The sequence below is a fragment of the Salvia splendens genome, chromosome 4, assembly GCF_004379255.2.
Source record: "Salvia splendens isolate huo1 chromosome 4, SspV2, whole genome shotgun sequence".
Taxonomy (NCBI): domain Eukaryota; kingdom Viridiplantae; phylum Streptophyta; class Magnoliopsida; order Lamiales; family Lamiaceae; genus Salvia; species Salvia splendens.
The window spans coordinates 5,362,080-5,380,474 of record NC_056035.1 but is presented as its reverse complement, the minus strand read 5'-3'; the positions used below and the strand labels follow the sequence as shown (position 1 = coordinate 5,380,474).

General features: G+C 37.1%; 3 protein-coding genes across 4 annotated transcripts; all 3 read left to right on the top strand.

Moving 5' to 3' along the window:
• Positions 1-5,701: 5,701 nt before the first annotated feature.
• Positions 5,702-8,861, top strand: LOC121801627 (membrane-embedded CAAX protease MroQ-like). The gene is made up of 10 exons (XM_042201160.1): positions 5,702-6,058; positions 6,657-6,748; positions 6,978-7,085; positions 7,216-7,298; positions 7,425-7,558; positions 7,657-7,706; positions 7,800-7,892; positions 8,206-8,297; positions 8,397-8,503; positions 8,634-8,861. The coding sequence occupies exons 1-10, from the start codon at positions 5,855-5,857 to the stop codon at positions 8,679-8,681; spliced, it is 1,011 nt and encodes a 336-aa protein (XP_042057094.1). The 5' UTR covers positions 5,702-5,854; the 3' UTR covers positions 8,682-8,861.
• Positions 8,862-11,545: 2,684 nt separating this feature from the next.
• Positions 11,546-18,317, top strand: LOC121798094 (protein FEZ-like). 2 transcript variants are annotated; one of them, XM_042196931.1, is made up of 4 exons: positions 11,546-11,990; positions 12,485-17,513; positions 17,602-17,894; positions 17,971-18,317. In XM_042196931.1, the coding sequence occupies exons 2-4, from the start codon at positions 17,327-17,329 to the stop codon at positions 18,034-18,036; spliced, it is 546 nt and encodes a 181-aa protein (XP_042052865.1). In that variant the 5' UTR covers positions 11,546-11,990; positions 12,485-17,326; the 3' UTR covers positions 18,037-18,317. The 2 variants fall into 2 exon arrangements, with proteins under 2 accessions (XP_042052865.1, XP_042052864.1); XM_042196930.1 differs by having other exon boundaries at positions 12,476-17,513.
• LOC121800365 (secreted RxLR effector protein 161-like) lies at positions 15,202-15,961 on the top strand. Its single transcript, XM_042199936.1, has 3 exons — positions 15,202-15,469; positions 15,513-15,747; positions 15,811-15,961. Exons 1-3 carry the CDS (start codon positions 15,202-15,204, stop codon positions 15,959-15,961), a joined length of 654 nt encoding a protein of 217 aa, XP_042055870.1.
• Positions 18,318-18,395: the final 78 nt, after the last annotated feature.

Sequence of the window (18,395 nt, the reverse complement as noted above, 5' to 3'; positions counted from 1 at the left end):
CTAATTTATTGAAAAAAACAAAAATTCTAGTTGCCTTTAAGCACAACGCTCCCATTCTCTTATTGTGTAGGCGGTATATTCCTAGGTGAAAAATAAGCATATAATCCCATCCTTATGCAATATAATGCTTTATTTTGTTATATCGATGCTTTAGTAATTAAAAGTCTTATTTAGTACCATCACTGAAATTTTGTTACATTTTTTCATTTATATTTGTCTCAAAAAATTTATCACATTTCACTTTTTACTATTTTTGGTAATGGATCCTACATTTCACTAATTTATTCACACTCACATTTTGTTATAAAACTAATACTTTAAAAATAAGACTTCGCGTCCTACCAACTTTTTCAACTCACTTTTCATTATATTTCTTAAAATCAATGCCGGATCAAACTGTGACAATATTTAAAGGACGAAGAAAGTACTCTAGTATTTTATTAAGTAATAGAATTTCACATTTCACTAAATTATTATACTAACTTCCTGTTATAAAATTAATACTTCAAATAAAAGTGAAATATATGTTCCAAAAAATTTTATTCACTTTTCTTTATAAGTACTATTAACAAATCTATCAGGTCAAATGACATAGACATTATTATTTTGTGAACCAACAACGTACTGTACAGCTGTAAGAAGGCAAAATTGGCAGGGTAGGTGCAATTTTTTTTAACTTTTAGTACTGCTCCCTATTTTTAAGAGCATGCGTAACAGTGGACGGACGGACCCGCTAGTACGAACAAGCTCCACCGCCGCTGCGCTCGCGCCGCTGGCACGACGCTGCTAGCTGCGAAGAGCACGTCCGTGCCAGCGAGCATGCGACGTGGCGGCACGCGATTGGGCAACGGCATAGTCGTTGCCTTTGAAATTTTTTTTATTAAAAATTCAGTATTTAATTTTTAAAAATGATAAAAAATATTTTCCAAATCCAAAAAATATGGCCTTTTTTTGCCCGTTTTCTGATTTTTTTTATTTTTTTTAAATTTTCCTCCCAAAATCATCTATAAATACACACATTCATCATCCATTTATCACTTCAAATCATCTCTTATTCATAATTCTCATACAAACTATCTACACCTTCATCTCTCACTCAAAACCTCAAATGGATTTCACCCATCTTATGGCGGAAGCGGAGCGCGAAGAACAAGAATACTACGAACAACATCGTGCCGCTTACGAAGCATATGTCGCGGCGAATACCCCCGCTCCTCCTCCTCAACGCAAGGTGGTCGACTTTCGTGAAGACGCTCAGCAACCCGCACGACCCGAGACGGGTTCTTTTTGCGCAGCGTTAAGAGTCCGCGCGGAAAGACGTTGAAAGAGCCTTCGGGGTCCTTCAAGCCCGATTCAACATTGTGAAGGCCCCGGCTCGGCTGTGGTACGTCAATAATATCGCCGACATCATGTTCACGTGTATTATCTTACACAACATGATTATAGCCGACGAAGGACCGAGGGCGGCTAGCTTCTACGACGAGGATGAAGCCGGAAGCTCAACCGCGAGGTCTCCCCCACGCCGAGGTGTGCATACGACGGTGGGCCAGAGGATCGAGACAAGGCACACAATGCGCGATACCCGAACCCACATTGAGCTACAAGAAGACCTAATCAAACACATGTGGGCGAAATTCGTCAACGCGTAGTGGTTTTTTTAATTATAGGATTTTAATTATGTAATTTTTAATTTTTAGGATTTTAATTATGTAATTTTTAATTTTTAGGCTTTTAATTATGTCTTTTTAAATTTATTTGTAATTTGTAATGTTATTTCGGTTTTTAATGAATTTTCATATTATGGAAATGTTTTTGTTTAATTTAATTTTAAATTGAATTGTGCTCGTCCTTGCGGAAGAGCACAGCTGTGGGTGTTGTGCTCTTGCCAGAGAGCAGACAGAAAAAGTGGGGCCGGACCCACAACCGTGCCGCTGGCAAGAACACGGTTGTGGTTGCTCTAAGGAGTGAAATCGTTATCCTATTAGAGAAATTTAAATACAGGCCTTCAGCATCCACATCCATGCTCTTTGACAAGAGCATGAATGTGAGCCCGAACCCACTTTTATTAATTTTTTACTTCATCTTCTTCCCCAAGAGCACAAAACTCACATCCATGCTCTTCCGCAAGGACATACTCAAGGGTCCCACCATTCTATTATTCAATTTAAATAAAAACATTTCCACAATATTAAAATACATTAAAAATGCCTGAAATACTATTACAAATTACAAAAAAAATTAAAAATTACATAATTAAAATCCTAAAAATTTAAAATTACATAATTAAATTCATAAAATTAAAAAAACCCACTACTCGTGGCTGAATTTCGCTGAAATGTGTTTGATTAGGTCTTCTTGTAGCTCAATGTGGGTTCTGGTATCGCGCATTGTATGTCTTGTTTTGATCCTCTCGCCCACCGTCATATGCACACCTCGGCGTGGGGGAGACCTCGCGGTTGAGCTTCCGGCTTCATCATCGTCGTAAAAGTTAGCCCCCTCGGTCCTTCGTCAGCTATAATCATGTTGTGCAAGATAATACACGTGTACATGATGTCGATGATATTCTTAATGTACCACAGCCGAGACGGGGCCTTCACAATGTTGAATCGGGCTTGAAGGACCCCAAAAGCTCTTTCGATGTCTTTCCGAGCAGACTCTTGATGCTGCGCAAAAAGAACCCATCTCGAGTCTTGCGGATTGCTGAACGTCTTCACGAAAGTCGACCACCTTGGGTAGATACCATCGACGAGATACTAACCCATGTGGTATGCATTTCGGTTGACGGTGAAGTCGATCGCCGGTGCTATACCATTCAAAACATCATTGAAGAGTGGTGAAGAATAGAGCACGTTCAAGTCGTTGTTGGATACGGCAACACCGAAATATGCATGTCAAATCCATAGGCGGTAGTCGGCGACCGCTTCAAGGATAAGCGTTGGGCCGCTGCCTCTGTGGTCGCTTAAGTATTGCCCCCTCCAAGCAGTCGGACAATTCTTCCACTTCTAATGCATGCAGTCAATGCTGGCAAGCATACCGGGATAACCGTGGACTGTTTCGTGAAGATGAAGCAACCGTTGACAATCTTCGGTGGGGATGCCCGAAGGAATTCCTCACCAAAAGCAGAACGAACTTCGTCGCAAAAATTTTTGAGGCATAAGATTCCAGTTGACTCAGCCACATGCAAGTACTCGTCGAAGAGGTCAGTTGTTTGCCCAGTAGCAAGTTGTCGGATGACACAAATACAATTCTGCAACGCCGAGAGACTTTGCCGACCGGTTGCGTCTCTACGTGATTGAAAGTATTCAACAAGGGCGGACAATGTGTTGACAATATGCATAAACAACCGTTTTGACATGCGAAAACGGTGCCGAAAGTAATCTTCCGGAAACCGCGGCTGGTCGAAAAATTAGCCGGCAACGAGCCTTTCGTTGGCTCCCTCCCGGTCATGAGGGATGTAGCGGCGAATTGATCTAGTTGGTCGAGGAGGAGGGGTGGGGGTAGTGGCGGTGACATAGGCTTCATAGACGGCACGATATTGTTCATAATATTCTTGTTCTTCGCGCTCCGCTTCCGCAATGATATTGGTGAAATCCATTTTTGAATTTTTTAGAGAGAGTTTGAGTGAGAGAGGAAGATGTAGATGAGTTGTATGAAAAATATGAATGAGAGATAATTTGATGTGAAAAATGGATGATGAATGTGTGTATTTATAGATGATTTTGGGATTTAAAAATTATAAAAAAAAACGGTAATAAAACGGCTATATTTTTGGGAATCTAAAAATAGATTTTTTAAAATTTTTTGGTATTATTTTCGATTTTAAGAAAATCCAACGGATAATCCGTTGGTGAATAGAAACGCACCACGTCGCTTGCTCAGCGGCACGGACGACGTCTGTTCCAGCGAGCACCGTTGCAGATCCCCTTTGAAGACAAAGTAAATGTAGTGGCTCAAAGATCAAAATAATTAATTACACACAAACAGAAAGTCAAACAATTAAGGTGATTGGTAGTACCGATTTAAGTTTTGATTTACTCCCTCCTTTCTATAGAGATTCTCTCGTGACATGAATTTTAAGAAATATAATAAAAGTGAGCACAAAAAATTAGTGTAACATAGCTCCTACTTCTGTATATTAGTTTTATGATAAAATATGAGTATAAATAAGTTAGTGAAATATGATGTCCACTACTAAAAATGATAAAAAGTAAAACGAGATAAATTTTATGGGATAGATGAAAATGAGAAAATGAGACAATCTTTATGGGACGGAGGATGTATGTAGAATGAGATTCCTATTTTGTAATATTACTATAATTTTTATAAATGTATGTAGAATAAGCATCAGTAATATCTGATTCATTATTAAATATAATAAAATATAGATGAGACAATTATTTATAAATAAATGAAAAACTACACTCCTACGAGACAATTAATATGTACTCCTATGATTTTTAATATATATAGAAATGGTACACATGAACTTTAGGTTATTTTCCAAGGTATACTAATTTTAGATTATTGGCTATCTTCAACTAGTACTTCGCATAATTGGGTGTGAATTAATCGGACTCTAAAATTATTGGATTAAATTTTTTCAAATGTAATCTTACTCGAATTATAGGCTACTCGAATAAGTCTACGAATTTTGAGAAATTTCGGAATATGGGTTTAAATTCGCTGACCTTTCGAGATAAGGGATTCAATTCGCTTACCTTTCGAAATATGGGTCTGAGACATGCGAATTTTTCGGAACAAGGGTTTTACACCTTTTTATATTTATTGACTTCATTTTTCTTATTATTTCCCTTCCAATAATTATAGATTTACTAAACTATCCTTTAACTCATCTCTCAAAAATTTCATTTTACCTCCCTCCAATAATAACATACAGTTAAACTTTCATTTCTTAGATTAACGTTATTTTGAGCACCCACTTATGTTTTCTCCCCTTTTATACTGTCTTTTAATCTCATATCCTCAAAACAGGATGAAGTAGACATCTTGAAAAAGACATCTACAAATACCATCGATAACTTTATGATCTACTCTGAATGAACAAGCAAAAACTCCATTAGTCGAACTGCTCAAATTTTTATAGCAACTGGAAATCATAAAGCATCAGAGACATTTAGTCGTTCACATATAAGTATGTGCACAATCATAATCTGATAACAGATGTCCTCAGTAACAAATCCACTTCCTCAATCAACAAATATTTCTCTAATTTCCGCAATAAATTCCAAATTTAAACGAATAATAACAAAAAATTTCTCAAAGGATAATTTTAGTAAATAATAAGAAATAATAAGAAAAATGAAGAGAATAAATAAGAGAATAATTTCTCAAATGAAATTTTTGAGAGATGAGTTAAAGGATAGTTTAGTAAATCTATAATTATTAGAAGGGAAATAATAAAAAAAATGAAGAGAATAAATATAAAAAGTGTAAAACCCTTGTTTCGAAAAATTCGCATGTCTCGGTCCCATATTTCGAAAGATAAGCGAATTGAATCCCTTATCTCGAAAGGTCAGCGAATTTAAACCCATATTCTGAAATTTCTCACGAATTTTCAAGCTTCGGTGTCAAGTGATTAAGGTTGACCAAGAGGATGGTTTGTTGAGTTGGTCAAACACAGCAATTCCTTTTTCCATTTTTGATGATTTTATTCAAGATTTTCAATAGATGACATGAAAATGGCGTGAAGAAGATTCAGGTGGAAATTCCTTTCTTTAAATCCTCGACAAAATTGTCAATTTTTTTAGGCTTATCTTCAACTTTTATCCCAACAATATATATAAGCATTGTACATCCAAACTCACTCAAATCAATTTTGTAAAATCCGTTCAAAATGTCAGTTGCTGTATTCACTTCGTATAGTCTCTCGGCACCCTCTCTCCCATCCATCAAAAGATTCAAATCCCAAGTAGAGCAAACCCTTCCCCTTCGATCTTCGCCATTAACACCTGCTCTCAAGCTTCAAGGCACAACCACAAGAGGGCTGTGCGGCATATGCTGTTATAAGGATAATGATTCAAAAGAATCCGTTAAAGAGGTAAGCTTTACGCACTTTTCAGTCAATTGATTTCTCTGTTCCTTGTAAATTGCCTATATATATGTATACAATTGATTAAAGGGCTTTCTTGATTAGAACTTTTCTGCTGCGGGCAGAAGATTTGTTGTTGAATTGAGAGTGGATTTCTTGAATTAGTGAAAAAGAGTACTAACAGTTTTAATGCAACTATTTGGGGTTCTTGAATTGATTTTATACTGAAAATAATTGGCCAACTACTAAGAATTGATGGTAAGACATGAAACATAACATGGTTTAGGATTGATATATTGATATTCTTTGATTTTTCAGATTTACTGTTGAATAGGGAGTGGATTACTCGGAATTAGTGAAAAGATAACATTTTCATGAAACTGCTTGGGTGTGTGTGTGGCTGGGGGGTGTTTTGGAATTGATTTTCGATTGATAAGGATTGATAATTGCTAGCAATTTGATACTAAGAATCAGGCTTTTAGTATGTATTTGAAGAATAAAATGAAATGCAATATGTTTGGTTCATATTAGTTGATTTCATTGATTCTGGTGCGTGCAGACCTAAGTGCCTTTGGTTAGTTACAGTGCTTTATTGTAATCTTTACAGGAAAAGAGATTAGAATGGCGAATATTGAAACGTTGGGATGTTCCATGGAATTGGCAAACAATCTCACTAACCTCGCTTGCTTGTGGAATAAGGTGCATTGTGATACTGGCTTTTATAGTTTATTCTAGTAAAAGAGCAGTCATATATGCTCTGATTGATGATGCCTGTGTTTGCTACAGACTTAACTTCAGTCTTTTCTAGCTATGTAATTGGATGTTTTGTCTACCTTATGTATGAATACATGATCTTTAGTCATGGAGTTGTCAAGCATATTGGATCTCCTCTGTTTATATGGGAAAAACTGATAAGTTTTTCAGACAGTTTTGTTTTGACAGGACTAATTGAAGCAGCAGCAGTAGAGTACTCAGGGATTCAAATCGAGGAGTTAAGTCTGGATGAGAAGGCGGAGATCTTATTTTTGGATCAAGGGTACGAAACATCTTTAAGACATGTAGTACTTCTTTATCATGGATTTATTGGTTCTGTCCTTACATATTCTCCTCTGTTTGCCATTGTTTATTTGCACCAATTCTGATGTGTTCCATTTTCTCTATTGTAGAATTGCAACTACAGTGGTTCTTGCAGTTTTGTATAGTCTGACAAAGTCATTCTCTCCCCTTCCTGATGACATATATCGATATGGTAACTAGCTCAGTTTATATAAATCAAATCAATCTAAATGGTCTCATTTAGATTGTTTTCGGCAAAAGTTTAATCGCCATAACTAATTACAAAAAAACTCTGAGATAAGCTCAATTCATACTTTAGATTGGAGGGATCCTTTCAATCTTCAAAAAGGCTGGTTGTTATGGGCGGGGATTGGTCTTGGTGGAGCTTTGGCTGCCATTGCGGGAACAGGAGTTGTGATGTCTTTTTTCAACGGTGAGCCCCCACAGAGAGAGGTGAGAATATCTTTCTAGCTTAAATAATGTTTTCCGCCCTTGTCTAGCTCATAAATACTACATTCAACATAATTTGATAATTCATTCGGTTACTCTAGACTGATGCCCTTGTGCGCTTGCTTCCACTTATCGGATCTTCGAGTATCAGGTACTTTTCTCAATCAGTTTATGTTTCTGCCACTTTGTTTTCCTCCTTGGTATGATACAAAGGGAACTAACCATTTTCCCTTGTGAAATATAGCACTGCTGCTTTGGTAGGTATTGTAGGTGTGCTTGCTCCTATTCTCGAAGAAACTGTCTTTAGAGGGTTTTTCATGGTAGCTCTCACCAAATGGTAAGCTTTATAAATTGCATTTATGGATAGTACCAGCAATTATGAAATACTATGTGGTTATACTAGATACACTACTTTATACTCCCTCCGCCCCATGATAAAACTGTCATTTTCGGGTGTCCCACAAAATAGTGTACACTCTCTTACAAGGCCTACCCATCCAAACCAGTTGATGTTTTCAAATGTTAACGGCTATTGGATTTATTAACCAAACAAAAAGGTCTCTTTGGGCACAATGGCATGAATTTGGGGATATATCGCCATCAAAGTGCCAATATAAATTAGACGCAGCTGATTGGAACTCGACTGACAGGTTGCCAACGCCTCTTGCTGTGCTAGTCAGTGCTGCTGTATTTGCAGGAGCACATCTCACTCCGGGTGAATTTCCTCAGCTGTTTGTACTCGGTATTTATTCTTATCTACAACTTTTGTCCATTGTTTGAAGTAGCAACAACACACAGTTAATGTGATATGGGTAACACTGCAATGCTGGTATTTACACAGGAACGGCATTAGGGCTAACTTACGCTCAAACGCGCAACCTTCTAGCACCAATCACTATCCACGCCTTCTGGAACTCGGGTGTTATATTGCTTCTAACCTTCCTTCAGGTAATTTCCCCACACGACAGACACACAAAACATAATCACTCACACATTGATATATATGATGCCGTTTTGATCTGTTAAAACTGTAGCTTCGACTGATGGATAAAAAATTCAATTTATTTGTGTTCCATAGCTGCAGGGATATGACATCAAGGACTTGTTGTTACAAGGGTCGTATTGAACTGAAGCTCGTGTTATTGATCTCAAACCTTTCTAGAATCTTCCTGAATCGACTGTGTTAGAGCTCTTTTTCCATATTCGGGAAATGTATATGCTAGTAACAGGAAACTTACTCCAATAAATTGTATTGTACACATTAGTTGGTACCGTTTTATCCACACCAATCAATTTCAGTTGCTCATATTGTTCATCTGCAGATGAGAATACAAAGTAATTTTACATTTAATCGTGATTAACTCAACTAGACTTAAACCAACTCAACATGGCTTGTTAACTCTCCTAGATAGAAAGTGAATTTAGTATATTCATTCGTCACAATTATATATATTTCAAAGAGGGGAATTCTTACACCAAGTTTGAGTTCACTTGTTAGTGACATTTTCATTTCAGTTTGCAAATGGTAACATATTTTTCTTGTTACATTTTTTTCTTTTTTCACTCCTATGATTTAAATGAGGAATAGTGGGATACAAGGGGTGAAGAGGAATCGACCCTTCCCATATAAAAGTGTAATATAACAACTAATTACTTAAATCTTCACACGAATTGATGCTTTAAATGGTAACAAAAGTCTAGGATGCTTTGAGTTGAAATATATGAAAAGAAAAATGGGACACGTATTTTCACATTGCACGATTGGGAAGCAAAAATCTAGGTCAAAACAATCAAATGAGAATGGAACAAAACGAGGTTTAGGTTTCTGGAATTGCTACATCTTCATTTAATTGAGCACATTCAAGGCAGGGAATTATGGACAAAACGTTGGCACGACAAAACTAAATTAAAAATATAGACAAGTAGTAATCTTCTAGTCCTAACTTTGAAAAATGGTGTTTCATATTTGCTAGAAATTCAAACTTTTATGATGTTATAAACAAGAAAATTAAAAACTTGAGGAAATCCATGCCCTGAATCTCTAAAAGGGCTACACTATCCAAGATTATTGACTTCTGCTTCCCAAACAACCCCCTCTTCGTCTCCTATATTTTATTTCTAATATTTTTCAAAAAGTCAGTTAAATAAAAATAGTTAAGTTTGGATTTAAATGCTTGTAGCAAATATTTTATTTGTCGTTTTCATTTTGGACGGGGATTGCTCTATACTTCTTCTTTACTAAACTCACCGACAATTTACTTAGCTTTTCCTAAATTTTAGATGCTTGTTTATATATTACATCAAATCATGTACGTAGTACTATATTAATTTCTGGAGTAATTTTACATCATAAATGTATTCAAACTAATTACTACTTTACCAACACCGAGATATTGATTACTTCATGTTTGTATATATGACTAGAATACGTTTACTTTGATTGATGTGATTGACCGATAAAATATTGAGATTTGAGTATTTGGATATGATGAAAAAATAAACTCAAAATTAATCATTCCATTCAAGTAATTAAGCAGTAAATCAGCTTGTGATTATGTTTATCATTCTATCATATCAATTAGAGTAAACACTCCTTAAATTTAGTAGGGTATTACTCCCTCCGTCCATGAAATATTGTTCAAGTTTGACTCGGCAAGAGTTTTAAGAAATATGAAAGGTTGAAAAAGTTAGTAGAATGAGGGTCCCACATTTATATATTAGTTTTATAATAGAATGTGAGGTTAAAGAGTTGGTGGAAAGTGAGGTTTATTTACTAAAAATAGAAAAAAAGCAAAGTGGACAACTTTTAACGGACGAACCAAAATGGCAAAACTGGACAACATTTCACGGATAGAGGGAGTATATACTACTCCCTCAGTTCCATAGTAGTGGATGGTATTTCTTTTTGGCACGCGATTTAACAAAAATTATGTTAAATGAGTTAAGTAAATGAAGAAAAAAGTAGGAAATGAAAAATGTAATGAGATGAAGAGAGAATAACTCGATAAAGTAAGTGAGAAAAATGTGTTGACTTTTATCAAAAAGAGAAATGACTTGACTACTATGGAACGTGCAAAATGACTCCACTACTATGAAACGGATGGAGTAGTATAATTGTTGGTGTAGTTATACTTATATATGGATGTCAGCCAAACGATTTAGCTACACTACCAAAAAAACAATGTTTACATACTTAGCAAATGATTCCGAGCACCAATATGTGCAACATATCTTTATATCCAAATATCATTTGTATGTACCAAATCAGCATATTATTATTGAAATAGTATGAAACATAACTTCTCAAGCCATGCCCGTTTCAATAAAAGGGCAAAACAAGATAGCAAGGAGCTGTGAGCCTGTGACATACTATTAATTACCTTAATTTCACCAAAATTAGTCAACCATTCTTGATCTCTGAATAGGAAGGCACTTGTTTATTGGACCAATTAATATTGTAAAGACCTATACTGAAGATAATGGAAGATCAGCCAAGATCCGTGTCAAAAAAATATGAGAAAACCCTAATAGTGATTAACTAGTTAGGATTAATAACTGTGGTCCATTATTTACGTTTTAAACAAAAGGCATCTTTGATTAGTCAAAATCTGACAAAGTCAGTGGAATAGAAGCTTACAGGAATGGAATAGAAGATTGGATCCTGAGACACTGACTCCACTTAATTATTTTTTTAGAATTAAACTAAGCTCTCATACTATAGTCTCATCACACAATTTAATTATTTCTTGAATACAATTTGAAGCCTCTCTGCATTGGGAGTGGTTCACTTGGTCGTCCACATTTTCAAATCAAATTTATTTATCATACCATGCTTTTTAATAGAAGCTTGCTTTGTCGACTTCACCCACTTTAATAATACAAATAAGTGTAATAGTATGACCCTTAAATGTGGCCAAACCTGCTCCATCTAAAACCAGCCCAAGATGCAACTTGGGCTTGAGCCCAACTCCTTAAAACCCTTGATATGTGGCAATCTGGTAATACAAGAGATCTCTATTTCGGTCTCTTGCTCTGGTATTGTAGTTTGACTTCTCTCCTCTTCCGTTGTGCTTTCTGTTCTTTCTGGTTTGGTCTGGTTTGTGCTGCTGGTTTTGGTTTACTTTCTTGGTCAGTGGAAGTTTTAAAACGTGTGGCTGCAACAGAGCTGAGAATCTCTGTCAGTGACCCCCTACGTCCTCGAAAAATCGAGTGTTTGTGAACTGGGAAATCCTAACTTAGATGCACTGTTGTGTAACTTCCTACTGAGTCTGTTTCCCTTAACTGCTTCCTTCTTGCTGCTTCTTCTTGAGCTTTCTGGTTGTTTCTTGGTTGTTCGATAATGTCTAACCTCCCTTTTGGCCTTGTTCCCTTTAATGGGAAAGCTGATTTCAGTATCTGGAAGCAAAAGTCGAAGTGTGTACTCGTGCAGTAGAAGGTATACAAAGCTGTTGATGGCTCTACCATTGATGATCCTACCAAACAGGCTGAAATGAATGAGTTAGCCTGTTCTACAATTTTATTGAGTTTGAGTGATTCTGTCATTAGAAAAGTTGGTGTTATTGATTCTGCAAAAGTTCTTTGGGATAAACTTGATGAGTTGTATACTCAAACTTCTTTGTCCAATCGCATGTATTTGCTTGAAAAACTTTTTAAGTTAAACTGGTTTTGTCTAAGGACATTGATGAGAACCTTGACTGTTTTTCAAAATTTATGCTAGATATTAAGAGGTTTGGGGATAAAAATATTGATGATTATACAACTATAGCTCTTATGAATGCTATTCTAGACTCCTATGGTGATGTTAAGGCTGCAATCAAGTATGGTAGAGATAATGCTGCCATGGATATGATTGTCAGTGCTTTAAAATCAAAGGAACTGGAATTGAAAGAGAAGTCTGACACTAAAGCTGCTCTTGATAAGGCTTTGCAGGTCAGGGGTAGATCTCTCACCAAGGCTAAAGACAAGCAATCTAATGACATGACCTCTGATAAGGGAAACAAGAAGAATCACAAAGGCAAATCAAGATCCTCCTCACAAGAATATAAAAAGTCTAAGAGGTGTTTCAAATGCCATGAACTTGGACATTTCAGTAAGGAGTGCCAATTGAAAAAGAATAAGAAAGCCGATTCTGACATGGTTGCAAGCCTTGTCAAATCTGATGATGACAATGGCACTTGTTTTATGCATTGTGATGTTACTTCTGCTAATGTTTCCCTGAATTCAGAATTCAACAAATCTGAATGGCTTGTTGATTATGGATGCACTTACCATATTTCACCTTTCAAATAATTATTTTCTGAATTAACTCATGTTACTAATGGTTTTGTGTCTATGGCAAATAATAAGCAGTGCGAGATTGAAGGCATTGGTCAAGTATGCCTGAAGTTTGATTCTGGTTCTACTCACACCTTGAAGAATGTGAAATATGTTCCTAGCCTCTACTACAACCTCCTATCCTGCTCAGCCCTGGAGTCAGAAGGGCTGGAGGGCAGATGGGGGAATGGGGTTATGAAAATTCTTAAGGGTTCTTTGTGCATGTTTAAAGCTGTTAAGAAAAATAATCTCTATGTGTGCACTGCTATGCCCTTAAGTGATTTACCTGTTGCCAATGTTGTTAAGTTGAATCCTACTGTGCTTTAGCATAATAGATTAGGACATATGAGTGAAGACATGTATATTATGTGCAAAGATGGTGTTTTATCTGATAATGATGTAAACATGCCTTTACCTTTCTGTGATACTTGTGTGAAGGGGAAGCAACATAAAGTTGTCTTTCCTTCTTCTGTGCCTACTTGTTCCAACACTGATATTCTTGATTATTTACATGCTGATGTTTGGGGGCTAGCTTCTGTTACTACTCATGGAGGGTGCTCTTATTTCTTGTCTATTGTTGATGATTTTTCAAGGAAAGTTTGGGTTTTCTTGTTGAAAAACAAGTCTGATGTCTTTGAAAAATTCAAAAATTGGTTGTGTTTGATTGAGAACCAAACTAGGAAGAAGGTCAGGACCCTTAGGACAGACAATGGCCTGTAGTTCTGCAATCACCAGTTGAATGAGTTATGTGTTAAATTTGGTATTAGGAGACATAAAACAGTCTCCTATACTCCTCAACAGAATGGTGTGGCTGAAAGAATGAACATGACTTTGCTAGAAAGAGTTAGATGCCTTCTTTCTTTAAGTGGTTTGTCAAAAAGTTTCGGGGTGAGGCTATTAACACTGCTGCTTATTTGGTTAATAGATCCCCCTCTGTCCCTCTGAAAGGAAAGTGTCCTGAGTCTATTTTTTGGGATAAACCTGTTAACATTTCTCATCTTAGAGTTTTTGGATGCAGTGCATTTATACATTCAAAGACTGACAAGCTTGAACCAAGATCCATGAAGGGCATCTTCTTGGGCTATCCAGATGGAGTGAAAGGTTACAGGGTGTGGCTTAGGGATGAGCCTGGATTCAGAGTCACAATTAGTAGGGATGTGGTCTTTAATGAGACTGAATTTCCTTGCTTGATTGATTCTGTTATTTCTAAGCCTGATGACACCTCAAATGAGGTGGAGCCTGCCTCCTGTGAGGTGGAATCCACTTCAAATGAGGTGGAGGGCTCAGTACCTTTTGAGAGTGTGCAAACTGACAATTTTTTGTAGGAGAACTCAGAACCTGTTACTGAAAACACTGATTCCCAATTTCATCCCACTGGGACTCAAGATACTTCTGAAATTATGCAACCTGATCTTGTTATTGTCCCTAATGACTATCTTTTGGCCATGGATAGAGGTAGAAGGACAATAAAACCACCACAAAGATTTGGTAATGGACTGAACTTGTTAGCTTTGGCTTTCAATGTTCATGAATCAGATGGGGATGAGCCCCAGTCATATAAACATGCTCTTAAGTCCATGTTTTATCCTAAGTGGCTGCTGGCCATGGAAGATGAAATGAAGTCTTTGATTTTGAATAAAACTTGGATTTTGGTTCCTAGACCTAAAGATTGTACTACTGTTGAGTGCAGGTGGTTGTTCAAACTGAAGCAGGAGCTTAATGGTTTGAGGTACAAAGCCAGTCTGGTTGCTAAAGGCTTCACTCAACAAGATGGGGTAGATTACACAGAAATCTTTGCTCTTGTGGTAAAATTTACAACTGTTAGCTTATTGCTTGCCTTGTGTGTTTTTTTTACTGGGATCTTAAACAAATAGATGTTAAAACTGCCTTTTTACATGGTGATCTTGATAAGCCTATTTACATGAGCCAACCTGAGGGGTTTGTTGACCCCTAAGTACCCTGATCATGTGCGTCTCTTGAAAAAGGCTTTGTATGGCTAAAAACAGTCACCTAGGAGATGGAATATTAAGTTTGATCAATGCATGCAATCTATGGGATTTAGTAGAAGTGCTTTTGATCATTGTCTGTATTTCAAGGATCTCAATTTTGTTCCTGTTTTTCTTCTCTTGTATATTGATGACATGCTAATAATGAGTCAGAGTTCTTATACTGTCAAACATGTCCAGAATTTGCTTTCTACTAACTTTGATATGAAGGATTTAGGAGATGCTTAGAAAATTTTGGGCATTGACAATGTGAGAAACAAGAAGAAAAAGGGGTTGACTCTCAGCCAAAGTTCATATGTAAAAAAGATTCTCAGTAAGTTTAATATGATGGATGTCAAGTCCTCCACTATTCCCTTGGCTGCACACTTCATTCTCAGCAAGGACCAGTGTCCTAAGAATGAAAGTGAGATCCAAAAGATGAAGAGTATTCCTTACTCTAATGCTATTGGGTCAGTTATGTACTTGATGGTGAGCACAAGGCCTGACATTGCTTACTCTGTATCATGCCTGTCAAGATACATGTCAAATCCAGGACAACTTCATTGGGAAGCCCTTAAGTGGCTACTGAGATACCTTAAGCATACTGCTCATTATGGTTTGAAAGTGTACAGATAATACTAACCTTTGTGGTTTTGTAGATTCAAACTATGCAAATGACAGGGATAAGAGGAAATCTACAACCTCTTATGTATTTACACTTGGTGGATCTTGTGTAAGCTGGAAATCAAAATTGCAACATATTGTGGCCTTATCCACTACTGACTCTGAGTACATTGCCATCACAGAGGCAATGAAAGAGGCTCTATTGCTGAAAGGGGTTATGAGTGAATTAAAATTCCTCAAGCAACCTGTTGTGGTCTTTTCTGATAGCCAGTCAGCCATATAAGTGTGCAAAAATCCTGTTTTTCATTATACGACTAAATACATTGATGTCAGATTTCATTTTATCAGGGATATAGTGGAAAAGGGTGAGGTCCTGCTAGAGAAGATCCATACTGATCACAACCCAGCTGATATGGGGAACAAGTGTCTCTATGTGGAGAAGATGCTTTCATGCATTAGGAAGCTTCACATTGATTCTAGTTAGATAAAGTGATCAGGTATATCTTTCCTTATTTTGTCTTGTTGTACTTTGGTACACCTAAAGTAGATAAACTGTGGAAAGGGTGTTTGTCTAGCCCTTGACTTAGCAAACACTATCAGGCGATGATGAAGAGCACATGCCAGATCCCTTATTGGTTTGATAAGGTCCAAGGTGGAGAAATGTAATAGTATGGCTCTTAAATGTGGCCCAGCCTACTCCATCAGTAACTAGCCCAACTCCTTGAAACCCTTGATACGTGGCAGCATCTTGTGGGGTGTTGAGGCTGAGTCAATTAAATACTCCCAACCCTCTTTTCCCTTCCTCACTTTTCGATTTTCCCTCTCTCTTCTGTCAGACCTTGAGTGATGATATTTGGGTTTCGATGCATCCTCCTCTTCTGAGATCTCTCTGTGCTGTGAGCTTGAGAGTGTTGATCTCTTCTTCCTCTGTTCTGCGTGTGTTTATACACTGAGTCAGTGAGTGAGTGGAGTGTTTGGAAACCCCTGGTTTCTGGTCTGGTGCAATAGGCCAAGTGTGGTGGTTTCTTGAGGTACTGGAGACTTGGATGTACGGTGTTTGGCCGCGGCTTTGATCCTAGGTTGATTCTGCAGCGGGGCAGTTACTGGATCTAGGGTTATAGTGGATACGGTGGAGCAGATCTGTCAACTGCTATAGTTTTCTCCCTGAGTGGCAAATCAACCGGTGAACAAGGGATTGGAGGGTCGGATAAATAGGCATGTGCAGTTGTACCTAGTGCAACTTGAGCCTATTTGATTTCTTCGATAGATTTCCTTGTTTCTGTTTTAGTTATATTTCCTGTTACACTATTATTGTATCCAAACGCTTTTGATATGTGTGCTAAGTGTTTTCAGGTAATGAATCTCCAAGATCTAAGATGTGAAGCTGCTTGATGATTGAGTAGTTAGATCTGTTGTTATCTTGTATTACCTTGTAATTTTCTGGGCTGATAGTCACCTTAAAATAAGCATAATAAAGATTACAATCACTCCCATTCAAATCTCCCTGAGCACTGATTTGGTGGCTTCTTGAGATTCCTCATTTTGTGCGTGTGCGTGTGTGTATTCTTGACTTCATTAGTGTTTAGTCCAATTTGTTGATAAAATAAAAGTGAATTAAAGTCAGCCAGAAAAGGCGGCTGAAGCTTCGGAGGCAGACTCCTCCTTGGGAAGCAAGCCATGCCTCTCCATATTAACTCCCCATTTTAGCCTCTTCAAACTTCATCTTCTCCATTTCTACTGCATGCTTTCACCTCACTCCATTTTAGGGTTTTCACCTTCTTGTTTTCTTTTCTTTTATGTTGTGTTGTGTTCTGTTACTTGACTAGTAATTTCTTGAAACAAAATTAATATGGAGGAGAGGAATAGTAATGAATTAGGTGACAAATTTGATGAGGAGCTGCCAGGGTTCAGATTCCATCCAACTGATGAAGAGCTAGTAGGGTTTTACCTCACTAGAAAGATTCACCACAAACCTCTCTCGATCGAGCTCATCAAGCACATCGACATCTACAAATACGATCCATGGGATCTTCCAAGTATATAACTTTCTCCTCAAATATTCAGTGTCATGTTTCACTTTTTTTATGAACTTGAAAAATAATAGTAGTAGCTTTGTTTATGCAGAGATAGCAACGAATGGGGAGAAGGAGTGGTATTTCTACTGCCCGAGAGACCGCAAGTACAGAAACAGCAGCCGGCCTAATCGTGTGACCGGGGCTGGTTTCTGGAAGGCCACTGGAACTGACAGGCCGATCTACTCTTCCGAGACCAGTAAATGCATAGGTTTGAAGAAATCCCTTGTTTTCTACAAAGGGAAGGCAGCAAAAGGGATCAAAACTGATTGGATGATGCATGAGTTTCGGCTTCCCTCTCTCTCACCTTCTTCCTCTTCGACCAACAAAAATATCCCCATAAATGTACGAATTTATTTAAGTTTATAACTATTTTAGATGCTACTGGTTATAACTGTGCATGCTCTTTGTCTTCTTTCAGGAAGCATGGGCGATATGTAGGATTTTCAAGAATTTAAATATTGAGAGAAAAAAATTATCAGCTTGATCATAGGAGCCTGATCTTGCTACATGATTCAATGACTTAATCTGTCATCACTTAGCCCAACGACTACATAATCCAGATCTCCATGAATCAAAATTTTCATCGTTCAAACTCTCCTCATATTGAAAAATGACCTCTAAATGAATAAAAATAGGCCCTGATAATAATATAAGAGAGAGTTTTTCCATATAGAAACCAAAAATTAGATTGTTGAACATGGACACTACGTTCCCTTTTGGCATAATTCGAACTACATTTTAAAATAGAAAACATTCAAACTGTAAGATGAAACTTATTGGTGAAATCTTTCCAATAAGAAAACACTTGGAGCATGTACAATCATTTACATTAAACTCAAATTC